The 26971-nt window shown below is 36.0% G+C and overlaps 1 protein-coding gene across 9 annotated transcripts in view; it reads left to right on the top strand.

Moving 5' to 3' along the window:
• Positions 1-26430, top strand: part of ubtfl (upstream binding transcription factor, like) — a 30597-nt gene extending 4167 nt beyond the window's left edge. For 2 of the 9 annotated variants that reach the window (XM_056477395.1, XM_056477452.1), the window contains exons 3-20: positions 1314-1495; positions 4294-4377; positions 4488-4643; positions 7230-7294; positions 7378-7498; positions 7646-7756; positions 10420-10547; positions 10744-10885; positions 12884-12925; positions 13013-13141; positions 13245-13400; positions 17287-17415; positions 17820-17905; positions 18009-18198; positions 20059-20106; positions 22620-22751; positions 22930-23043; positions 25742-26430. In XM_056477395.1, coding sequence (XP_056333370.1) covers positions 1314-1495; positions 4294-4377; positions 4488-4643; positions 7230-7294; positions 7378-7498; positions 7646-7756; positions 10420-10547; positions 10744-10885; positions 12884-12925; positions 13013-13141; positions 13245-13400; positions 17287-17415; positions 17820-17905; positions 18009-18198; positions 20059-20106; positions 22620-22751; positions 22930-23043; positions 25742-25834 — 2108 coding nt within the window. In that variant the 3' untranslated portion in view covers positions 25835-26430. Of the gene's footprint in view, positions 1-1313; positions 1496-4293; positions 4378-4487; positions 4644-7229; positions 7295-7377; positions 7499-7645; positions 7757-10419; positions 10548-10743; positions 10886-12883; positions 12926-13012; positions 13142-13244; positions 13401-17286; positions 17416-17819; positions 17906-18008; positions 18199-20058; positions 20107-20259; positions 20651-22619; positions 22752-22929; positions 23044-25741 lie in introns of those variants that run through there. The other 7 variants (XM_056477444.1, XM_056477418.1, XM_056477411.1 and 4 more) reach the window with 7 other exon arrangements.
• Positions 26431-26971: the final 541 nt, after the last annotated feature.

Below are 26971 nucleotides of genomic sequence, written 5' to 3'. Positions count from 1 at the left end.
GTTTTGTTTTTTCTGAATGCTACTTTAATGTACAAGTAGCTCAAACTGTAGATGTGCAACAACTTTAATTATAAATTAACACAAAGCAAACGTTTGCATCTGGAGCTCCTCCACAGGACTGGAGCTGGACACACTTGTAAACACTCGCTTCAGTGGACTCGCTGCTCTCCCTGCTGCCCACTCTCATCACCACTATCAAGCCGACCAATCATAGTGTTTGCACTACGCGTCATCACAACATGTAGTTAAATTTTTTGAGGTGCATCTAAGTGTCTGTGTCAGCCACGGTGAGGGGTGTAGACTGCATAAAGGCTGCGCTGGACCATATGCTTGCGCTTGAGGCAGAAGTATAAACAGCGGGGTCACGTGACTTCACATGCAGTATGGAAAGTAATTGAAATAATTGACCTGAAAAAATGTTATTGATTATAGGCTCTCAATGTCCATTTCAATTATTTTCGATTCATTGCCCAGCCCTAGTAGGGGAAAAAGTACTGTGAAAGTTAATCGTTACAAGTTTCCAATATTATTCAAATTCAAATTTTATTTGTCACGTACACAGTACAATATGCAGTGAAATTCGACTTCCAGTTACCTAAAAACAGAAGGCTAGCAATAATAATATCAATAATATCAGAAAGATATTAAGAAAAATAAGAAAGATAAATTATAGCTATAGAAAATAAAACAATATTAAATATTTAAAAACTTTAAATATAGAAGATACAGCTAGAGAAAATTATGTGTACATATAGTGAATGTAGGTAATATGTTTTGGTGCTTTTAAAAAAACCGAATTTATTAAATGGATATATTTATTAAAATAATAGTTTAGTCACAGAACATCTTTAGAAATAGAAAGATTATACATTTAAATTTATGCAAAATATTGCAAAAAAAAATTTGTAAACTACAAAATTTCAGCAAAATTGTATATATTTTTAGTTTCTCTTGATTTTTTTAAATTTTTATTTAATATTTTCTCCTAAAATATAAATTTGGGCCACAATTCTTTTGGACTGTGATCTCTAGTTTTTTGTTAGATTAGCTCTAAATTTGGCTTCAGTATTGACTTATCTAATGTATATGCACAAATATATGATTATAAAGCTTCCTATAGAAAATAATAATTTAAAAGAGAAATTTGTGAGGGGTCTACTCGTATATGCTGAGCACTGTATATACACACACTATAAACATAGTGGAAAAAAAGAACTCAATTGAAGTAGAATTTAAATAGAAATGTCCAAAATATTCTTCAAAATATTATTTTGTGTTTTGCAAACTCGACTCACATGTAATGTCTGTGTTAGTTGCAGATACATGGAGCAAAGAGGACTGTCTGATGCTGCTGGAGAGGATACGCAGTCTGCTACCTGATGGAGACACAATGAAGTATAAAACCACAGAGTCCCATTTTGACTGGGAGAAAGTGGGCTTTGGGGTCTTCTCTGGAGACATGTGTAAGCAGAAATGGCAGAAAGTTGCCACAGAGGTGAGCCAAATTCTTGTTAGCTTAAGCAATAATGCTCCTGTTTTCCAAATAATGCTGATAGAACTTCATATTAAAGACTATTATTTAATTACTTTTTTTTGTTGTGTTACAATAGTTCACTTAAATGAAATTTCTGTCATTTTTTACTCACCCTCACTCAAGTGGCTTGAATCTCTTTCCTCAAGAAGTTGTTTTTCTAATTAACATGTTGGACAACATGGAAGAATTAAGTTAGAAATTAAGTTCGTTTTTACAAATTTAAGTGGATGGAACATAAAAAAATTAAGTTTTGCCCCTAAAAATCCTCAAGAATTGTGTTATTTCAGCAGGGCGCAAAAGCATTAAGGGCATGTCCGAATCCACTTTTTGCTATTTTAAGGATGGAAAAATCCACTCTGCGCTGCAGCGCATGGTCTAACAGGGTTGAACGTATTCTCTTAATGAGTTGTAGTTGTGTTTTGAGAATAAACCAATCAGAGTCTCATCTCTCTTTCCCTTTAAGAGTCCCTTATACATTCCCTTAAACATATAAATATGCATATAATAAATACTACTACTACTAATAATAATAACATTATACAAAAGCAGATTGTCATGAATAAACTGAAAAAAGCCTCCCGAGATGAAGGCATAGAGGCAGTGGTTTTTATATTGATGTATAAAATAATAATTTTTGTAATATTTTATTCCTTTAAATCTTTTTCATTTGTAAAGAAATTTGTTTATTGCTGTACATCCTGTGTGTCTTAAGCATAGACTGTTAAATATATGGACGTAGTATCCATGACGTCACCCATAGGTTTCTGAAGAGCGCAAATGAAGCTACAAGTAGGCGCTGCCAACCGTCGCCATTTTGTTTGTGCGTCATCTCACCCACGGCGGGATACCAAACAAGGGCAAAGAGGCGGAGAGTGAGCGGAGCTACAGACACCTGCAGGCATTTTGCTTGGACCTGGCTAAGACAGACTTTACTTTGGGAGAAACGCTTAATACTCTATTACCTGCGACTCGTTTGTGTTCTGACTACATATGCTTGGTTGTACACTATATCAAGAAAGTCTTTAGACTTTTAAAAACACTGCTGTAACACAATGAGCCACTAAGCATTGTTCTTATAACATTTTTCAACAGGAGGACAACGCGAAATGCGTCCAAACACTTCAATTAGAGTCTGTGTTAGTAAATGCAAGACTATTGATGAAATCCAGGCATAACACTGTATGACAACGCTTCAGATTACTGTTCTAGAGCCTACAGCTAATCAATCTGTCAGATTCTGGAGGGCATTACAGCTCTAAAGAACATTATAAATGATCTTAAATAAAACAAATACATTTATAGAGATGGTATACAAGTATATAATTTCATTCACCAGGGAAACGGAGGTCACGTGAATGGTTTGTGGTCACAATTAAGTGCACACAGCAAGCCATATCATCTGATAATTGTAGGAAATAATCCCAAAAGGCAATTGACTGTGAAAAGAAATATTAAACAACACAAAACTGCGATGTATATGCCGAGTTCATCGGCTAATTAGCCGTAATCAGCTGAGGTGACGAGACAGTGAGCAGCAAGACCTAGCTGTCACTCAAATGGCCACGCCCTTAATTATGCAAACTTAATATAACTTAATAAAACAAAACGGATGAGTTATAAAAAAAATCCCCCCCCCTCACAGTTGTCATGAAGGTTAATCATGGCTATATACACCAAAGCCATCTTTTGTACCAGGCTGTAAGCATGTTTTTATCAGCTGTAAAAATGGCCAATTTCCCATTGCGGTCAGAAATGACCTTGACTTCCTGGAGCCAGCCCCCCAAGGCGAGTCGATGAATTGCAGTTTTAGTTACTTCCATATTGGCTTCCCGAGGGAGAGCGGGAGGTTGTCGCTTGGTCTTAAGCAATGTGTAAGCGAGGTGCACAACAAACGCGCTCCGTGCTTAGCTCACAGCTGGTCTATTGTTAATTCCTCAAAATAGCAACACGCCAAAAATGCGCCTTAACACGCCTCTTATCTAGACCGAAACACCCATGAGTCCACAAAGTGTGAAAAATGAATTTGCTATTTAAAAAATGAATTTGCTATTTAAACAACGTGGCGGAAAACAGGAAAATTATGGTCTGAAAATAGCAACAAAACATAGAAACACGTCCTGCGCCTTATTGCGCTGGGTGTATGATAGGGCGTTCAATTTCAAATGGTTTATTTTATTTTCAAGATCTGAGGTAAACTATTTGCTGTTGCTTTCAGTATATGGCAATACATATCATATAAAATGTCATTCAAATTCACATTATTAGCATTTAACACTGAATAAAGCACACGAGGTGTACCTGAGGTGATCATTGTCAGTTTTCTGTTGTTCACCTGTGAGAAATAGAAGCCGTTTCTAAAATTACATTTCATGTGTTGGTTAGAACAAAAACTCCTTTTAATAAGGAAAATATTCATTCTGTCGTGTGTCGTTGCTTTTATTTAGAACACAACTCAAGTCAGCCTTAAATTAGTGATGTCAACAGTCTGGCTACAGTCTCTTGGGTGTTTTTTGAACCAGGAGTGCAATACCAAGTTTAACCACTGGGTGTCAGACTTATTGCATCTTTAAATAGGTAGTTTGAACAAAGAGCAAACATCTTTTTTGAGTGTAGAAACCAGTATTTTTTTCCTACCATGAAAGCCTTTGCCTACTGTTTTCCAACATTGTTCAGAAAGTATACCGTTTTCAGAAAAAAAAGTTGAGTATGTAGAGTCAGTTGTTTGCATTGAATCATTTTTAACCATTTTTACACCTCAGGTGCGTAAATACAGAACGATGACAGAGCTCATTGTTGATGCTATTGAATATGTGAAGAATCCTTACAAGGGGAAAAAACTGAAGGTAAGAACGCTTAGAATTTTTTTTTATCCTAAAACTTTCTATTTTACCCTGTGATGTCAATTGACAGAGCAATTTTCAAAGTGTTGTTTATACCTTTTTCTCTGTTTCAGACACATCCAGACTTTCCGAAGAAACCTCTCACTCCCTACTTTCGCTTCTTTATGGAGAAGCGTGCCAAGTATGCAAAAATCCACCCTGAGATGAGCAATTTGGATCTCACCAAGATTCTGTCCAAAAAATACAAAGAGCTTCCTGAAAAGAAAAAGGTTAGTTTTTTGTGGGAAGTTGACATTAAATACATTTCGCAAGTTTACTTCATACTACTACATACCTTTAGTTATAATTGAAACCTTTGAGTCTTTCGCTGGGTTTATAGAGTATTTCTACATTGTATTTATGTATAATTTCTTAAATAGCATTTGTTCTCACATTAGTTCATAATTTACTGCAAATTTTTTATACTTCTAATACTACTAATAATAATTAGTTTTTGTTTGTGTGCAGAAAATCCTTAAAGATGCTTAAATTCTAGTGTTTTCAAGGTTTAAAAAGAGCTTAGATTTTGCATAAACTACTTGAAAATGGAATTCTGTTGCTTTTTTTTAATAATTTTATCTTACTAAATTGGTAATAAATAAATAAATCTCTTTAGCATAAAATGTTAACTCTGGAGTCTACACGTGTCTGTAGTGTGATCTGCTTGTCTGTTTTTTTATCTGCAACCCATCCTTGGAATTCAATTTGGAAAAGAATTTCAGATTAAACATGATATACTTTATATGCAAGGATAAAATAATGATTAGTATCTGATCATTTAATGTGATGAAGTATTTATATGTGTTTATATTTTGCCACACCTGTAAAGTGCTGGAAAACTTAGAAAATTCACATGGAAAGTGCTTGAAAAGTTCTTATATTTGACTTTGGAAAAAATGTAAGAACCCCGTAATTACTTTAAAAAAAAAAGAAAAAAAGAAACTACGTTTAAGCTAATTTTTTTCATATTTTTATGAAAGCCAAATTACTAAAATGACCGTAACAAACTAAAAACACCTAATAAATTACTATAACTTTAGATTGTTACCAAATACTACAATAGTGTAAAGTAATAAAGGTAAATGAACAAATAAATGAATAAAATACAATGTTATTGTAGTTAATTTGCCTTGTTGCAGGACAATTTAAAGGGATAGTTCACTTAAACATGAATAATTCCTCCTCACACTCGAGTGGTTCTAAAGTTTTATGATTATGTTCTCGTTATTGAACACAAAATAGATATTCTGAAGAGTGTTGGAAAAAAACAGACATTAATATCCATAGTAGAAGCAAAAAATGCAATGGAAGTTAATGGCTGTTTTTCCCCAACATTCTTCAATTTTTTTGCAGAAGAAAGAAACTCAAACATGTATGGAAAAAGTTGAGGATGTGTAACTGAATCAGGGTATCTTCTGTCCATTCCATAACCGCTTTCAAACAAAAAAGCAAAACTAAGAAAACCGCATTTTTTTGTTTTTTCTTTTGCTCACAAAAAAAAAACAAAAAAATAAATCGAGATTTTGGCTTGATTTTCATTTTTTGGTTTAGGGTAGAAAAACAGATAAATGACTTTAAAATTCACATGTAGGCAGTGCTGAAATGCCCTTTTTCCTCTAATTGGTCAACCAAATGTGAGCTTGTGACATCACCCTCAAAATAATAGTCCTCTGCAAATCAGCACCCAGGCTTTTAATTATTATTATTTAATTATATATATATAAACTAAGTTTACATATTCTATCATTTGATCAGTTAGCAGGCTTCCATTCATTGCGTCTGCATAAATTAAATAAAAACGTAAATTAGCAGTATTATTAGACATTTGTCGTTAAAATAAGGTCATAGTTTGCTGCCAAACATCTTGCAGCTGTGCACCTGATGTTGAGCAAAGATCCGAGCAGAAAATGGATGCATGATTGCTTCCGAGCAAGGCCTATATAATAATAATAATAATAATAATAATAATAATAATAATAATAATAATAATAATAATAATAAAATAAAGGGACTAAGCTAAAAAGAAAATGAATGAATAATAATAATGATATTAATAATAATAATAATAATAATATGCCTATAGTTCACCGCCAAACTTCTTGTTGCTGTGCACCTGATGCTGAGCAAAGATAGCTATTTCCAAACAGCACCAGGTTTGCATGATTGTTTCAGAGCTACTGTAGGCCTAAATAATAACAATAATAATTATTATAATAACAGGCTAATAATAATAATATTAATTTTTGTTTGTTTACTTAGTGTTTTTTTATTGTTTAGTTATTGTTTAGTTTTTTTAATAGTTGTATATATATATAGGCCTAGTATTTTAAGGGCAACGTCACAAGCTATTTGGTTGGCCAATCAGAGAAAAAAGTGCGCTACACCTACATGTCTATAATGAATTTTAAAGTCGTTTTAATTTTTAAAATCTATTTTCCTACCCTAAATCAAAAAACGAAAATCGAGCCAAATCTTGTTTTTTGTGAGCAAAATAAGAAAGCCGTTTTCTTAGTTTTCCTTCTTTGTTTAAAAACGAATATGGAATGGACTGATTTAACTGATGACAGAATTTTCATTTTTGACATCTATCTCTCCCATTAAATGTCAAATTGTGGCTATGCATTTTAGCAACAGAAATGTAACTTAAATTCTTAAAATTGAATAAAAGTTCTATTTATTTTTTCTAATAAAGTGATTTCATTTGTGTAATTTCATTCTTTTTAAACACTTGAGCCTTGTTTCTGTCTAAGTAATACGCATATAAATATTGCATGTTAAGGCCATCTGTTGTTATTTTCAAATTGCATTTTTGTCAGCTCAAGTACATTCAAGAGTTCCAGAGAGAGAAAGAGTCTTTTGAGAAGAACATGGCACGATTCAAGTCAGTGTCTATTTTCCTCCATTCCTCCATACCTTTTTTTTATTATTATTGGTGATTCAGTGAAGAGCTTCTATTGGTTTTAGGGAGGACCACCCAGATTTAATAGAGGAGAGGAAGAAGTCAGACCTCCCAGAGAAGCCCAAGACCCCTCAGCAGCTGTGGTACAACCATGAGAAGAAGACCTACATGAAAATCCACCCCGAGGTAAAAGAGTTTGGCAGGGGAAAACACCCTAGTGGTCATATGCTCTCATGTTTTGGCTAAGCAACCTACAATGAGCTTCGCAGTAATTCACGCAAGTTTAAAGGTTTTTGCTTATTTTGAAAGGATTTGTATGTTTGATACTTGTAGGTGAGCCAGAAGGAGCTGAAGGAAGCGTTACGCAGACAATGGTCTCAGTTATCAGACAAAAAGAGGCTGAAATGGATCAGCAAAGCTCTGGAGCTGCAGAAACATTATGAGGTATGATTTTTTGGTGTCATAAAATCTCTGGTACATTGCAGGCATTGTCCGTCAATTTTCCTTAAACTGGAATGACATGAAACAAATGTATAATTTACAGTAAACTAATTCCATTAGTTGTTTAAAATCATGCAAATTTCCTAAATGTGTTGGGGAAAGTTTGATTCCATTACTAATAGGTGTTTAAATTATTGTTCAACTTTTTAAACCTCTAAAAGAGTTAACAGTAACAGAGTTGACATATTCCACCATTTTGGGCTTTAGCTTAAGATGCTAATTTCAGACCAATTATCACATGACATCTTTAAAACAGAATTTCATTCATATTCACTGTATTAAAATTCTCAATGAGAAATTCCCTGAAATATCAGAATGACCCAGTTGAAATAATAAAGTCACTATTGGTGTATCCTAAACATTTTATAGACATGCCTCAACGCCTTCCAAAATTTCCTCCCAAAGGAAGTGACATCACTGCAGCTAGTCACATGATTTTTCTTCTTTTGCAACAAGTTACCATACAGAATCCTGTATGAATTAGATAATTACACACAAGAAAAATTTGTTCATCTGACTTCCTGAGCACTTCAAAATACAATTTTGTAACTTCTAAAATTTGAACATTTACATTACCAAAGGAGAAAGAAAAAAATTTAACCAGAACAGCAGGGTATAGACCTTTTTTTTAGAACGCAAATTATCTGTTATGCTTTGCATGTTTGCGCAAGGAGGATGCTAAGAACTTCCGGTCGGCAGCTGATGCGCATAAACATTCACATTCGGACAGCTTTGAAACGTTCGTTTTAATCTATTTTACTTGCCTGTAATGTCTTTGAACTAATACTGTTGTCTATCAGCACCACCTCCTGGACTGGAGGATGGGATCGAAAACAACTGATGCAAGGTATTTTCCCTTGTTGTCAGACAGCATTTTGTGCCATTCAAATGGAGCCTCATCATCGCTAAAGTCAACATTTTCTCTTTCTTTCAAATATATAACCAACCCAAACTAATGTACTTCACCAAAATGTTTGACACACATGTAGCCTGTACTGTCCCTCTAACACATTAATCGAATAAGAATCACAAAGTGAAAATAAAGTGGCATTTTGAAATGACAGAAAAACACATACCATGGTAAATACTACACAATACAAACTAACTTAATGAAACATAACTGCTCGCGATTAGAATCAACATGCAAATCAGCCAGCCGAGTATCAGTAACGGACTTTTATTGGTCATTTTTGGAAATTGCATGGCTTGCATACCTGCTAGTTTCATGCCAGTAATATGATTTTCTCTTTATAAAGCAGTGAGGCAGATTGTGTGTTTGTTTACATTGAAGAGTCGAGGAGTACATTATAACAGCTGACAGATCGGGAACACTGATGCTGTATTTCAGCATCTGATCTGATGGCAGACACTGAATCAGTAGAGCAGTTTTCTCTCACACTTTAACCAAATCTGACAGAAGGAAAACAGCTTTAACACAGGTCTTTATTTCAAAATCAAAGTTTTCCATCACAAAAACACTCCGTGAGCCATTTGAAACGCTGCTCTGGCTGATGACAATTCTTAACGGAAGTTCTGAGCAGCCTACCGGAAGGCGTTGGTCACTATGGCATCCTCCATGCAGCAACAAAGAAAAAGATCTATAGAACAATGTAAAGGTGACCTTACATAGCTACATTAGCAGATAGTCTATTACATATCTATTTTACCATCGTTAGATCTCAGAGTCCAAAAATTCTTTATGCTTACTCCATAAAATAAATGCGTTTTTTAGTTTTAGGAGAAAGTAAGGGTTCATCTTCCAAATTTCCATACCAATTGCTTTCCATTCTTCTAAAGTGGGAAGGTTAGATTGGAGCCATTTACGTGTAATTGTCATTTTAGCTGCACCCAGGAGTATTCTCCATCATTATGTCTTCAGTTTAATGCAACTCAAGAATTTCTTAAGTATAACACTGAAAACTGAAGTTGGATTTTGATCTTCAATATGACCTCCAATGTCCTTTGTATGTCTTTACAAAACAGATGTATAATTTGGTACCCAGAATATATGATTGTGATTTGCCAATTCAGAATTGCAGTGTCTCCAACACCTTGTTCCTGTCACATGCTTTTTTCTATCACTGCTTTATAAGGCCCAATCCCGATATTGGCCCTTAACAAAAATAATTGTCTGCTTCTCGTGAAGGAGTAAGAGGTAAGGGGTAATTGAGGGGTAGGGGTAAGTGGAATTACCCCTACTCCTCAATTACCCCTTACCACTTCACGTGAAGGAGACCATTTTTTTTTTGTTGGGGTGAGGGGAAGGGCCATATACAGTGCATCCAGAAAGTATTCATAGCTCTTCACTTTTTCCACATTTTTTTATGTTACAGCCTTATTCCAAAATTGATTAAATTCATGTATTTCCTCAAAATTCAAACAGAGCTTTTTCAGGACATAAACAAAAGGGTATGAGAAATGTCTCTCTACACCATCTAGAGCAGCAACATGGCTGCAAAACTGAGCAAGCAGACACACAAATCTAAAAAATTAGAAAGGATTTTTACCACAAGCTCACCAAAAAAACTGCATGTTAAACCAGTTGGAACGAGATGGAAACATGCATGGTTTAAGTATTTTATTCAAATATTGTTTTACACATACAGGACACCATGAGAGCGTACATTGAAGCTCATCCAGATGCAAATTCAGAAGAACACGTCAAATCGGTCCTGACCAAGGCTGAACGGCAGCTCAAAGACAAGTTTGATGGCCGGCCAACTAAACCACCACCGTATGTTTCAAACCACTAAGAAGCCTTTGGTTTTCTTCGGGACCTCTTAATTTAGTTGTTTTGCATGGCATATACAAAATTGTCTACCAAATACTTTTTTTTTTTTTTTTAAAGGTATGCTGCTGTTGATCATTTTAGTTTATTATATTAGCAGTGTTTGCAGTATATGCAGTATTTTTATGGTTGTGCTCTGCAGAAATGGCTATTCTCTATACTGTGCTGAACTAATGGTAAACATGAAGGACGTGCCAAGTACGGAGCGGATGGTGCTGTGCAGCAAACAGTGGAAGATGATGACCCAGAAAGAGAAAGACATGTTCCAGAAACGATGCGAACAGGTCTGCCAGACCCATCCACTCTTGATTGTTTAACCCAAAAAAGTCAATATTTAAAACTGAATAGCAAATAATGTTCATTGGAAAATGTTTCAGTGTTTGACTAGTAATGGCTGCTGACCTTAGTTTAGGAAAGCAGAGTGACAGATGACCGATATAATATGTATGTGTAAATTTATTGCTGTCCAAAAGTTTGGAATCAGATGAAGTGTTTTTTATGTGAAAGTTGCAACCATTACTTCGACCTTTAGTGTTACACTAATCATTCAAGAAACATTTATATTTTTTAGTTCTGCTTGATATTTCTGTAGAAACTTTATGTTTGAGTATTGATTGATAAATAGAAAACTCTAAATAACATTTTTTAAACAAAGATTTTATAAACTTATTTTTTTTAAAAACAAACAAAAAATAAATGTTTAAGAAATTATTTTTTTTCAAAAAGAATAGGAAAACAAGGAAAGAAATTATTCACTATTCATTGACAAAGCTCTCAGTAAAAATGGTAACTGATGAAAGAGCATAGTTCGTATTACTTAAAGAGCTCCTAGTGTGTATTAAAAAGGGTCATATTTTGGTTTTGGCGTCTCCAACAACAGTCATCCATGCAAGGTCAAAAAACACTGTCATTGTCTTATAATATGCATTCATTTTTACCTAATTATCACAACAGTTCAGTGATTCATTTGTTCCCAACCCCCTCTTTAACGCGATGCTAATCTGCGCTGAATGGTCCATTGACCCAGTCCATTGCAATTGGTCGACTGTGTTCAGCGTGAGACAGAGAGAATTGCCCTCCATGGCTTATCAACATTGTTAAAGTAGTCAGAGCGCAGAGTGTATGTGTGAGCCCAATGTAGGAGTGCATTAAAGCAATGCAGTTTAACACCAGCATATTGTTCTATTCTTAACCATGACAAACATTCAGTATTAATCCACACAGCGGCAAAAGCTGAACTATTTTGAAACTTGACCGCCGCATAAGTTTAGCAACAGCTGACGGTGGCCATAGCAATGGCAAATGGCAGAGGATCTTGAGCTCAAACGCATTTAATTTCGTAAAGAACGCAGCACGCATCAGATTCTCAACATGGTTTTAGACGCGATATGAGAATATAAAGAGTTAACCAGACACGGTACAAGCCCCGTGGAGCAGTTACAAGTAACAAAACACAATAAAATACATAATTTGCTTGCTAGAGAAAACAGGTAGGCAACAATTTTAATCACACTTAAGTTACTTTCGCTTGTGAAATGGAGGAAGAAACTGATCCATGAACTATGTACTGTAAATTTCCTGTCAAGCTCTGACAAAGTCCCATGAATCAGTAGTCTTTTCTGATCCTTCCTTTAACAAATGGTCGACAAATTCTCCGCTGTAAGCATGCAGATTGCTGAAGCACTCATCAGAAAATTGACGGAACACAGCACAAGCCTGAGGCTATAATGCTGAGCTATTTTTGCAAAAATAAACTTCAACCACTGACTCTTCACAGCCTCATCTTTGGGTAGGGAAAGTAACACTAACTTTCCCTCGCACTTCAGAGCACAGCGACTTCGGCAACATGCTTCAACCGGGATGTGCTACAGTGTTTGTCTTCCTCTTTTTCTTTCTACAGTGTTTGTGGGCGGGGCTGGGTGTTTAAATTTTCCCGTGTCTGTGCGCGCAACAAATGGGCTGGGCTTAAGTTCCGAATCGACATCACGCTGACACGGCTAAAGATTTGTTACCCCGACGATTCATTTGAACCACTATGAGTCGACTCTTATAAATGAATCAATAGTATTAAACACAGTGCACTTTCAGATTTAAGCCTTAGCTGGATATTTCATTTCACTTAGAGCTGTGTTGCACACTACATGGAAGTTCATTTTCAAAAACCCATAATTGGGGCTGTTTAAAATGTTAATACTATTATTAGAGTTCTTAATAACCCCGTTATTGCATTTAACTCTGTTTTAGCTATAGATAAAACTTACAATCTTCATCTGTCTTGTCAGAAAAAGAAACAGTACGAGATTGACCTTCAGAGGTTCCTTGAAGTAAGTACCAGTCACAATAAACTCATACTATTAAAATGGAGACTGTTGAATCCCTGACTCTTTGTCTGAATCTTTGTTTCTCTGCAGAGTCTCCCAGATGAGGAGAGAGAGCGAGTGATGGGAGAGGAGAAGCTGGGCGGCTCCAGGCTGAGCTTAGGGGGTGCAGGAAGCCCCCTGAGGGCCAAATCCCCATCTGCGAAGGTGGGCATCTGCAAGGTGTCCTTTTTTTAATATACCTCCATTCTATAATTCTCTGGTGTTATGATGTCTAAAGCAGTCTGTTTTCAGATTGCAGTAATGTTTTTGTTGTGTGCTGTAGGAGCGGGTTCGTGACCCTGAGCTGGATCAGTGGGTGCATGGACTTTCAAAAGAGAAGCGAGACAGTAAGAAGAAAACCCGGCTTCCTGAAACGCCTAAGACTCCAGAAGAGATGTGGCAGCAGAGTGTTATAGGAGACTATCTGGCTAAATACAGAGTAAGAGTGACTTGACTGAATCACAGAATGCTAAAGAAAGATGCCGTGTTTACAGTTAATTTGCAGTGTTCTTGTTACATATTACATTTGCTGTACTAATAACAGTAAGTTATGCATAATTACATGCAGCTAAGCGTAAACCACATCTAATTGCAACCTTAACACTATTGTAAGTACATGTTGTCAAAGGGATAGTTCACCCAAAAATAAAAATTTACAAGTGGTTATAAACCAAAAGAAGATGTTTTGAAGAAAGCTGAAAACCTGTAACTATTGACTTTTATAGTAGGTAAAACAAATACTATGGAAGTCAGTGATTACATGTTTTCGCCAAAAATATCTTCTTTTGTGTTAAAAACAAACAAGTGAAGAGTAGGTAAATGATCACAATTTTCATTTTTGAATTATCTGTCCCTTTACAGGGTATCTGCGGGGTCTTAAATTTCAAAAACAAAATTGTAGGCCTTAAAAAGTCTTAAATTCACTGAAATATTGTGTTGTAGGTCCTAAATCTTTTTAAACAGGTCTAAATTTCCCTATGTCCAAGTAAAGCTACCCAATCTGGCCAAAACCCAATCACCTATAATCATTTAGAAACTTCTTTTTTATATTAAAGTTTTTAATTGCAAAGAGATACAATTCACAACAGCTGTTAGACGTTTTTTACAGCAAATACTCCAAATTAAATTCCCTAATCAAGGTAAGAAAGCTAAAACCAAAGCAACACACCCCAACACACATGATCTTCCATTAATACAAAAACTGTTTACAGAAGTAAACCATAGAAATCCATAGTGTTTAGCCCTGTATAAGTCTAAAATTTGGTCTTAAACAGGTCTTAAGTCTTAAATTTGATTTAAAGAAACCTGCAGAAACCCTGCTTTAAAGCAACATTATGTTTTTTGATCACGGCTTTCCTCCCGTGTTGTTCATAAGCTTAATAATTTTGTTACCGGTGTTGTGAATGCTTTAACAGTGTGAGTTTCCCCGTGGACATGGCATTAAATGCAAATTTGTTGACTATAAGCTGACAGAATGGGCACATTTAGAAACCTTGTTTGGATACAATGTCCACAAGCCCAGCAATGAAGCCCATGTACCACATACAATCCTAATAGCCTATATATCTGGCATTGAAATAAGTTTGTAAGGCTGTAAAGTAACTGAATGTATTTATTTTAATAACCAATAAAAAATGAACTAGACTGAATGTAGGTCCATCTGATATTGATTCATGCTTGGACTTGTGTCCGATTATTTAGCTGTATCTGAAATTAACCCCTATACCATTAAATTGTGCACTATTTGAGGGAGCAACCATTCTAGTGGATGTTCTGAACTGCTCTCACTCAGTGCCACAATGCATTACAATAACGAGTGTACAATCAAAGTGTGAGAGTTCCTCCATTTAAGAGTTGTTCTACTACTGAAACATTTTAGAGACTTTATTTTAAGGTCTGAAAACTACACAGTGTTGCTTTAATATTCTCATTATTAAGATTTTTTTGGACATCATCTTGAATCAGTCCCTCTGTGATTTTGCATTACTTTTTTTTCTTTCTCAAAACATATGCCATTGTTTCCTTAGATTTTTTTGCTGTAAGATTTTTTTTGAACAATTTTTTGAACCATTGGACTTACAAAACCCGGAGGGACTCTTTAATGCAGTGTGTAATGTAGATGTTTGTGACTTTAAAAGGTCTGATTGTCTTTTGCATGCTTAAACCATTTCTAAAGTTTGAAGGGACAGTTGCTGTGTGCCCAATAATGTATACATCTGCATATATATTTAATGGATGCTACTGTGATTTAGAATTAAAAAAACATAAATATTAAATGATCCATAATAAGAGACAAAGCGATGTAATAAAAACAGTTACTCATACTTGTGTCAGGTGACATCATCAGATCCAGTAAAGTCGGCACAGCATCGTCTTATCAATCAATCAATTTTATTTATATAGCATCTTATTACAACCAGGAGGCTGGCCAAAGTGCTTTACAGTATTAAAAACAAAATTAAACATTAAAATACATAAAATAGTGAGAACACAAATGTCAATAAAACAGCATTTTGTACTACCCAATATCAAAAAAAGTCTAAATAAATAGGTTTTAAGATTTGCTTTAAATAGTGCCACATTTGTGATGATGTGAAGTTTTGGACTTGCCACTGCAAATGAACGACCACCCCATTGTTTATACCTGGATCTGGGGACCTCCAGCAACAACTGGCCTGCTGATCGTAGGGACCTGTTAGGTTTATGAACCTTTAAAATCTCACATAAATATGAAGGTGCAAGACTTGCATTAAAAACAAACAACAGTAGTTTAAAATCGATTCAAAGCGAGTAAAGGACAGGTTTGATGTGCTCACGTTTCCGACTATTCGTCAGCATGCGAGCAGCAGCATTTTGCACCAGTTGTAACCGATAAAGGAAGGTTTGGTTAAAGGTGCTGTATGTAAGTTTTTGACTCTTCCAAAGCATAAAAACACCCATAGTATGGAGATATTTACGAAACATGCCAATTGAACATTCATGTTTTTCTGAAAAACAATGCTAAAGTCAAATATTTTACTTTGAAAATGTGTTTTCTGTGCCAGAACGCTGTCTTTGTTTTGGTAATTTTAACCTGCCCAATGCCAGTTCAGCCAATTATATTTCAGCACCTTGGGTTGACTTGGTGGAAAACAGTGTGCTTCATTCATTCATTCATTTAGAAAGGCTCTAAAAGTGTGCATCCGTGACCGAAATGCGACCTCCAGTGGACAGTAACAGACTCCGAAATGAGACGCAGATTTAGAGTTCCATATGAGGTTATTAATTAGCAAATGATATCAATATTATGTACGTAAACATTAGGTGAGCAGGTTACATTGTAAGCCCGTGTCCTAACAACACACTTCGTGACAAGATATGCAGTGATAAGCAATTTGGCTATTGGCACCAGACAGAAATTTAAATACAGCCATTCAGAAGCACAGAATAGTGCACTTACTCAGGAAATGGTAAGGTTTATAATCTAATTATTACATATTAAACCTCTTTAACATTATTAAATGTAGATGCTGAATCACTCATGTGTTTAGTTCTAAAGTTCAATTTCAAGCAGTTTATTTTATTTTCGAGATCTGAGGTGGACTATCTGCTTCTGCTTTCAGTAGTATGGCAATAAATGTGAGGTAAAATGGCATTCAAACTCGCATTGTTAGCATTTAACACTGAATAAAGCACATGAGGTGTACCTGAGGTGATTGTAGTTTTCTGTTGTTCACCTGTGAGAAATAGAAGCCGTTTCTAATATATCAATTTAAAGTGTTGCTCAGAACAAAAACTCCTTTTAATATGGAAAATATTCCTTCTATCTCAGGCCGTTGCTTTTATTTAGAAAAACGACTTAAATCAATCTCTCCTGTCTTCAATGTGGCAACCTGCGCTTGCGTTTGTTTTGATCCAGGAGTGCAATACCTAGTTCAACCACTGGGTGTCAAACTTACATACTGCACCTTTAATTCTAACATAAAGTGCATTGTAATAGTCCAGACGAGAGCTGATAAAAGCATGAATGGCTTTCTCTAGATCACGCTGGCTCAGAAATAGCTTTACTTTGGCAAGAAGGTGAAGCTGGAAAAAGCTTGCCCTGATCACTGAGTTTTAGCTTCAACCTTTCTGAAAATTCAGTGTAGAATTGTGCATGCATGAATCCGTGCTCAGAGCTAAACAGCCTGTGATGTGGATGTATGCATAGATTTTAGTTTAGCGTGATGAAATTGGAACAAACCTGTTGTTTAAGTCTAATATGAAATGTACAAAGAGCACAAACATATCAAAACCAGGAAAAATTTAGATTATCTCAGTTTCTGACTCTTTTAATCTCTTCACAGAGCGACCGGAAGAAAGCGCAGAATGCAATGGACGCCGCTTGGAAGGCCATGGAAAAGAAGGAGAAGATTCCGTGGATCAAGAAAGCTGCAGAGGACCAGAAGCGATACGAGGTTCAGTACCGAACCGTGGTCAGTGACCAGACGTTTTGACCACTGTCTTCTCACCTGTGCTGAAGAAATGTCAAAATGTTGGTCACCCCTAACCAAAGTAGAGGCGGAGGGGTCTGCAATGGATGCACATGTTTCACAATGTGTATATGCTCAGTTTTGTGCTGTTGGTGGAGCTTGTACAGTATTACTGTTCAATGAGCATGACACCATCACTTTTCTCACTCATTCTTGATAAATCTGACAACATTAGATATGTTCGCTCTAGCACATGGATATATTTGTGTGGTGTAAACGTAGTATTTGGTTAATCTGCTCATCTGTTGTCATGAGCATTTCAGCATGAATTGTGTTTGGTTTTTGAGTTAAGGATGAATAAAGTCAGCTTTATTTTCATGTTCTTTCTTGTTTTTTTTATTGTGCAGAGAGAGCTGTTAGAGATGAGGACAGCTCTGTCAGGACAGGGACAGAGAAAACCCAAATTCGATGGCGAGCCTAAAAAGCCCCCTGTGTGAGTTTGCCATTTTTACTTTGCTGATTTCTGAGAGACACCTTCCTAGTTTAAAAACATATACAGTTTCAGCACTCATGCCTTTTCTGTTCTTGACCCTCAGGAGCGGTTATCAAATGTTCTCTCAGGAACTCTTAACTAACGGTGAGCTAAATCACTTCAGCCTGAAGGAGCGCATGGTGGAGATCGGCAAGCGGTGGCACAAACTTAGCCAAAGCCAGAAAGACAAATATAAAAAACAGGTGGAGGAACAACAGCTCGAGTACAAAGCTGAACTTGAAGCTTGGGTGAAGGTAGGACGTTTGTTCAATCATCCACTTCTCTGGAAAAAAAATGTAAAATGTAAAAGATTTTAGTTTATCAAGTGACATTGTACTAATTTATTCAATAATCTTATTAGAATTAGTGTAAACACTCTTTGAGGGCTGTGTCCAGATGGCCCTAAAAATAAAGGATTTTTTTCTACATACCCGCATTATATCTTAAAAAAAGCTAAATCCAGGTTTTAATAGATGCATCTCAGTCTGGACATTCTGGATTTCTCATTTATTACGCTTGATAATAGCATGAAAGTGGAGACACAAATGCTGGAATCCTTCATTATTTAAAAACTAATTAATTAAAATGTAAAAAATAAATAAATAAGAAGAATTTAAGGGTGAATTGCATAAAAATAACACTGCCATGATTTCATAATGCAGTAAAAAGACTCATTCAAAGAAAATTAAAAAGAATGAAAGAAAGCTAAAGAGAACCTTCTTTCTGCATCTTTCTTTCATCTTTTATTTAAATTATTTATTTATTTATTTTTTTTTTTACTTTGACCATTTTGGTCACACTTTATTTTAGATTTTTTTTTTTTACAGCGTAACACTTCATTTAACTACTGAGTACCATGGATTAACTAATTTGGGTTTGGTTTAGGGTTTGTTATATGTAATTACGTATAATTAATTGTAATTGTGTAATAGGAATGCTCAATATATCATTTGGGCATTGATATCTTAATATATGCACAATAGTCACATCGCAAGATTAGATTATTTATTAAAGTTTAAAATATAAAGATATTATTATTTTAAAATAATTTATACAATGATAACCATGTTATTCTTGGTTTGATTGTTCAATTTCTGTATCTGAACACTGTTTGACTCTCCAGAAAAACATAAAGCACTGTTTATTTCACTTTAGCTTTGTTCTGTCAATTTTTTATATGCTTGTAAGTTATTATGTTTTATGTAAATGCACTGCACAGAAAACACACTTGATCATCCCAATCAATCCAAATGAATTCAATCTTTCCAAATCAAGCCATTTTTAAATTAATCTGGTGAAATTATATTCATGTCGCAATATATATCGCAGAAAAACAAAACATTGCAGTGTTCGATTTTTTTTTTTTTTTCCAACATCCTGCAACCCTATTGTGTAATTATAGTAAGTACATGGAACGTGTAACAAGAACACCTTAAAATAAAATGTTACTTATATTTTTATACTTTATTGTGTGTTTTTATACTTTTAGCATTTTGTAATTTTTGAAAAACTGCTTGTGCATTTATAAAAAAAAACCCAGTATGTTCAAATACAGGTATGATATTATTAACAAACAATAACACAATAAGGTCATGTTTACCTCACATTACAATGATTAACATTAAATGAACTATAATGTTTGACAACATTTAGGAATCTTTGTCAATGATAGTTCATAAAAACATAAAAAATTGTTCATTACTCATTTATGATGGGTCAAGATGCATTAATATTTGATTTAAGGCATGTTCGACTACTGTCTTAATAAATCTAGAAATAAATATTAAAATTAATAAATACTTTAGAAGTATTACTGTATTTAACTAATGCGACTATAGGAAAGCTTACTGCTAACTGTTACTAAAAAGTTTGAAATCTTTATTTGAAATATAAGAGGTGTGTTAAATACATATTTATTTTTACTTAAAGTAAATTGTCTAATAAAAATGAAACATTTGAAAACATGAATTCTTTTAAGAAATTAGTGTGTGTTTAAAAATATATTTTCCTTTATCATCCATGACTTGATTACAAAAATAAATGTGTGACTAGAGTGTGTTTGAGTTTATAGTGACATCTCTCCCTCTGTTTTTTCTTTCTTTTCTCTCTCCAAGTCACTATCCCCTCAGGAGCGTGCAGTTTATAAAGAGTTCTCCTCTACGGTAGGCAGTCCCTCGCTTCATATTTGCTGCTGTCACTTGCGCTTTATATTGCAGAGCTTAGTATATTAGCATAACTTCTCACACAGTCGTTCATGTAGCTGAGATTGTGATTTCCTCTTCTCTGTACCCAAACCCCCTGCACTGCATGGCAAGATTCGGCACTCTTATTGATTAGCTGATTGACTTTGCTTGTAAAGGCTGATTCTGCCTATGCAATCACATATGGCTCGATTATTTCCTTACTTTTTCTCTATTCAGAATCACATACACTACTGGTCAAAGATCAGTAAGATTTTTTTTAAATGTTTTGGATAAAAAGCCTGATCTGCTCACCAAGGCTGCATTTGTTTAATGAAAAATACAGTAAAAATGTAACTGAAATGTTATTTCAAATTAAAATCAATGCTTTCTTATTTGAATGTAGTTTATTCCGGCGATTCAAAGCTGAATTTTCTGCATCATTAGTTAAACCCAATACTGTTTCTATTGAACATTATATAGTCTTCAGTCACATGATCTTTCAGAAATCATTAATATGCTATTTTACTGTTCTATTATGAAAAATTAAAACTGTTACTCAATCATTAAAAGTGAATCTTATAATAATATTTATTAAATATATATATATATATATATATATATATATATATATATATATATATATATATATATATATATATATATATATATATTTGTAAATAAATAGTATGGTGAGCACTGTAGGAAATATTTTATGGTGCATCAAAAAGGTGTGGTTATGATCACCATCTGACAAGCTGTTTCCGCAAAGATTAGTTCTTAAATGAGTCAAATATTTGCAAAACAGTCCACTTTTTTAGAAAAAAGAACCATCCCTTTCAAAAGGCTGGCTACGGGCTTTATCATTTGATGGTAATTCATAAATTTGATACATTAGTAAATCCAATATACAGACTTTGTATTTTTCTTGTACATACCTTTTTAGTTTGGGTCACTGTACATATATTTTGCGCTAAACATTTTAACATTCATTTATTTTATTTTCGACTTAGTCTCTTTAATAATCTGGGGTCGACACAGCAGAATGAACCGCCAACTTATTCAGCATATGTTTTATGCAGCAAATGCCCTTTCAGCTGCAATCCATCACTGGGAAACATACATACACTTTCATTCACACACATACACTATGGCCTATTTAGCTTAGCCATATACCACATGTTTTTGGACCTGTGGGGGAAACCGGAGCACCCGGAGGAAACCTACACGAACACCGGGAGAACATGCAATTGCCACACAGAAATGCCAACTGACCCAGCCGGGGCTCGGACTTTCTTGCTGTGAGGCGATTGTGCTACCCACTGTGCCACCGTGCTGCCCCGCATTTTAACATAATTTTTATAAATAAATACCGCCATTTTTTACACTTCCTGGATAAGGCCGTTTTTTTGTAAACTGTTTAATTTGGGATTTTTTTTTTTGCGTTTGCTGTCGGACTTCCCAAGCCTGGTAGTGGACCCAATCTGGGAAAACTACATTATTGAGGCATCACAGTTCGTGATCAAAGTATTGGCATCGAACATATTATAATTATTTCTGAAAAACTATGTGACACTGAAGACTGGTGTAATGATGCTGAAACGAGAATAATGTTTTCTTTATAATAAAATTATTTTTTTTATTGAAATGAATGATATAGCGCAGTTAATAATAAAGCACAATTTCACTGTGTTTTTGATCAAATAAAAATAAATAGTCACAGCCATATCACCCTCTGTCCAAGACCGGTTACCCACTGAAGCTGAATTACTGAAGCAGTACCTGGATGGGAGACCACATGGGAAAACTAGGTTGCTGTTAGAAGTGGTGTTAGTGAGGCCAGCAGGGGGCGCTTAACCTGTGGTCTGTGTGAGTCCTAATGCCCCAGTAAAAGTGAAGGGGACACTATACTGTCAGTAAGCGCCGTCTTTTGGATAACCGCGGTCCTGACTCTCTGTGGTCATTAAAATTTCCATGGCCCTTCTCGTAAAGTGTAGGGGTGTAACCCCGGTGTCCTGGCCAAAATTTACTTCATCAGCCCTTACCCATCATGGCCTCCTAGTCATCACCATGCACTGAATTGGCTGAAGTGGTGAGCGCACTGGCACTGTTGTCCTGTGGCTGCCGTCACATCTTCCAAGTGGATGCTGCACACTGGTGTAAAAATAGAGGGACCCCCCCCCTCATGATTGTGAAGCACTTTGAGTGTATGACCATACACATTAAAATGTGCTATATAAATACACATTACTTACTTACTAAATAAATGCAGCCCTGGTTAGCAGAATAGGCTTCTTTTTTTTTTGAAAATGTGCTGATGCCAATCTTTTGAGCAGTAGTGCATGTATGTCAGCAAACTAACATGATTGAATGTATAATATACTTAAGGCTGTACTGTGGTGCTACTAATCATTACTCAAGCTTGAACGTCTGTGTTTTTTCCCTGTGCTGCTCTGTCCTTGCACCCCCATCCCGTCCTCTCTCTGCCCTCACAGAAACGGCGAAGCACAACAAAAGCTCGAGGTCCCGGGGCCAAAGTGCGCGTCACCAAGGGGAAGGCGGTAGGTGCCAGAGCCGCAACAGTGGGTCCCGGGGGGGGCAAGCGTTCCATGGCGTACCGGGCCAAGGTAACGCCCGCTCTCTCTGGGCTAATCACCCACACAGTCTGTGGACTCTGTTTAAGGGTGTTGCATTGTCTTTAAGTTTGCGGTTTTCTGCTGATGGTGTTTTTTGTGTATATGTGCTGGTACAGCGATACACACGTGTAGCTGCCTGTTTGAGAGATGTGTGACTCTTGGTTTCCAGCAGGACACATCAGATTCCGATGATGACGATGAAAAAACAGACACTTCCGATTCAGAGGATGATGATGAGTCGTCTGGCAGCACGGATAGTTATGAAGATGACGAAGATGATGAGGTTAATGTTGCTTTGGTTTAATTTAGGGATGGGCGATATCTCTATTCTCGATTCGTCACAATGCATATAATTCTGCCAGTTTTTTTAATAGTAATTAATACTTTTGAAATAACCACAGTCTAGTTTTTAAATCATTATTTATCTTTGTTATTAAAACAAACATAATACATCTAACATAAGCATTTAAGTAAGAAATAATGCAGAAATGGAATCAAGCTATTTCTTGCAGTTTGATCAACATTAAGGGCACAGATAGTAGAAGGTTTATTATAAGGATGCAATGAAATCAAAATTCTGGGCCAAAACCGATTTACCAGCGTTTCCATTGGCAACAGTAGCACAACTGCAACCATCAGCATGCATGAGCTGCTCTTGCACTTTGGTCGGCACAGCAACAAACTGTCTTTGCACAGAACAAGCCATTGAAATGAATGGGTTTCATAGGTCAGTGCTTTCCGTGTTCGGTGTAGATGTTTTTGACTACACAGTGACTAAACCAGCGCTTAACACTTGGCAGTGTGGTGCTGCATAGCCTTTAGCTCGTATTTTTGGCCGTTTTTCTCTTTAGGCTCATTTTTGGAGAATAATTTTTAATGGCCTAATGCAGTGTTTCTCAACCACGTTCATGGAGGACCACCAGCTCTGCACAATTCCATGTCTCCTTAACCAAACACACCTGATTCAGATTATCAGCTCATTAGCAGAGATTGAAAGACCTTTAATGGGTGTGACAGACAAAGGAGACATCCGAAACATGCAGTGTTGGTGGTCCTCCAGGAACGTGGTTGAGAAACACTGGCCAAATGCACAGATCTAATATGCTTTCCCTGCTAATATGCTTTCTCCCTGCTTGTCTTAAGATGTGTTAGAGAAGTGTTTACATAAATGTAGTTAATGATAGTTATATTTGGTAATGTATTCAGTGAATGTAACAGAAATTGGATGTATATCAGTATAGACCATTTCAATTTGATCATGTCGGTGGCCCATGAAAATTTCCTGTTTGTTATCAAACTATTTCATAACAGTAACAATAAGTTTAATGCAATTTAATCATAACTTAATGTTAAAGCAGCTATCATAACACTGTTTATCAATATGGGGCTCTTTTTGTATTTTTCGGAAGCTATAGAAATTAGAAATGTAAAACAGGAAATACAATGAGATCATTGTTTTTGTTTACAGCCCTCAAAATGGTCTATATTAGATCAGTCATTTTAGAAACTTACACTACATGGAAAAACCCAATTAACAGAAATGTATGTCTCTTTTTAGTATTTGTATCGTAATGTAACTAACATCAAATGTACCACAAACTAAAGAAAAACTTTAACTATTAAGAAACATCCTGCTCATGATAGAGGTTTATGTTTATCAAGTAGTTTTTCCAATATTTCCTCATTGGATTCAAACTCAAACTGATACTGGTAAAATCAACACCATTTTACTGTCATACACTAAAATAACTGATAATTGAGGCAGCCTGCAGAGCTGAAATTCACACACTGTAAGCGGTAGACCAATCACAATCCATTGGGTTATCAGTAAATCAGAGCCGAGTGGGCTTTCAGAATAGAGAGGTTTAGAAAGAACTAGTCTTCAAATAAATAATTTTTCAAAGAGTCTCACAGGGTGAAAATAAAAGTGTGCTTTGATACTACAAGAATGTAAACCTAATGAAACAGACCTCCAAAACCAAATAACGTAGACACTTTTCTAAATGAATGTTTTTTTACAGTCAATAAATGCAACTTACGGCAAATAGCTGTGACTTATTCACCAATGCAACTTAGCTATGCTTTTTTCACCTCCTCTCTACAGTGTCATTTTGACACAGTAGGACCTTTTATAAGCCTTTTTCAGGAAAATACTGAAATTTGTACAATTTTTTTTCTATTATATTTGTCCTATTGTTTGTAATTTGCTACTTTGCTCCTATTTAATAATAGGAAACAAATCATAGCTATATTCTACGCCACAGTCATATCGCCTTGCAGCACAAGACCGGTTACTCACTGAAGCTAAGCCGGTCTGAGTCTGGTCAGTACCTGGATGGAAGACCACATGGGAAAAACTAGGTTGCTGTTGGAAGTGGTGTTAGAGAGGCCAGCAGGGAGCGCTCAACCTGCTGTCTGTGAGTCCTAATGCCCCAGTATAGTGAAGGGGACACTATAATGTCAGTGGGCGCCGTCATTCGGAAGAGATGTTAAACCGAGGTCCTGACTCTCAGTGGTCATTAAAATCCCATGACACTTCTCGTAAAGAGTAGGGGTGTAACCTGGTGTCCTGGCCAAATTCACTTCATCGGCCCTTACTTATCATGACCTTGCAGTCCTCCCCATTCACTGAATTGGCTCTAACATAATATTTCCATTCCACCTAGAGCTGGTGTGTGGTGAGCACACTGGCGCCATTGTCTTATGGCTGCCGTCGCATCATCTACGTGGATGCTGGTGGTGGTGGAGAGACCCCCTCATGATTGTGAGGCACTTTGGGTGTATGGCCATACACAATAAATGCGCTATATTAATACACATTACATTACATTCCAATATAAGTCATTTTCCCCAAAATAAAATGTATCATTAAATACACGTTTGCTCATATCGCCCACTCCTAGTAAAAATCTCAAATCTGTTCTGATTATTATTAATGGAGATATTAATTTTGTTTTCCAACATTGATCCTCGATGCACAGAATGAAGAGGACGATGATGAGGATGATGATGACCAATCAGATGGCTCCAGCAGCTCCTCATCAGAAGACAGCAGCGACTCTGATTCAGACTAATCCGTCCCAGGCTCTCTCACAAGGGGGCTGTGCCGGACACACCCCTAATCTAACACCCCTCCCAAAGGCAAAGAGGGTGTCCTGTAGCTGTGAGCTCACAGCATGCCCACCGTAATCTGGTTCCCTTTCTTTACAGGGCAAGAAACCACAAGATATGGTGGCCAACAGCTCTCCCCGTCATCATGTCCATACGACAGACTTAAAGTCAGTTGGACACAGTGTTGTTTTTTCTTTTCTTTTACAGGAGCTGTGTTACATGTGTGGTAATGGCATCAGTTTTTATTGCCTTTATATAGGTGTGTTATTAAAAATCTGTGTTGGCTGTTTTGTTTTGTTCTTTTTGTTTTAACTTGGAAATAATTTTCGGATTGAGCCGGTTGAGCTTTTGTACGTTTGGAAAGCATCAGGGTTGCTCAGAGGTGGACGTTCGGGATGAGAGACTTTGCAATGGAGATGAAATCCCACTGTTCTCCTGTTTATATTTGTTCGCCTCGGAGAGTTGCTGGGGCTGTGAGGGCTATACCAGCTGCTCAAGAATTGTTTGGATCATTCTGTTGCAGATTCTGCGTAATAAATGCACTTTTTTCCTCCTTGTACTCCGTTGTGTCTTTTCAGATACATAAACAGTTTTTTCAAGGGGTCATTTTGTATGTAGATAGGAATGTGTTGAATTATTAAATCCATTGTTTTTAAAGGGGTGGTCCACTACGATATCATATTTTAAACTTTAGTTCATGTGTAATGTAGCTGTGTGAACATACACAACATCTCTGGGTGTAATATGCTCAAAGTTCAATTCAAAGAGAGACATTACAAAGACTACAGTGAACAAAGTTTGGGGACTACAAAAAAATACATCCGGGCTAATGAGTTTCAGGGGCTACACGCATTCACCATGCGTAGCAACGGGGCATGGCCAGAGGCACTGTAATGTTATAGCAGAGAAAGCTAAACTGCCATGCAAACGCTGCTATTTTCACAGAGCTTGTTTTGTTTCTGTATTTGGGCTTCCAAAGAACACGACACAAAGAGAGAAGTGCTTAGTTTAATTTGAATTATGTTCCAGAGAATTATAAAAATATATAGCTAGCATTTGACAAAGGACAGCTTCCAGAATCTCTCTTAGTTTAGTGCTGG

The sequence above is a fragment of the Danio aesculapii genome, chromosome 2 (genome assembly GCF_903798145.1).
Source record: "Danio aesculapii chromosome 2, fDanAes4.1, whole genome shotgun sequence".
Lineage (NCBI taxonomy): Eukaryota > Metazoa > Chordata > Actinopteri > Cypriniformes > Danionidae > Danio > Danio aesculapii.
This window is presented reverse-complemented; position numbering and strand designations above follow the sequence as displayed.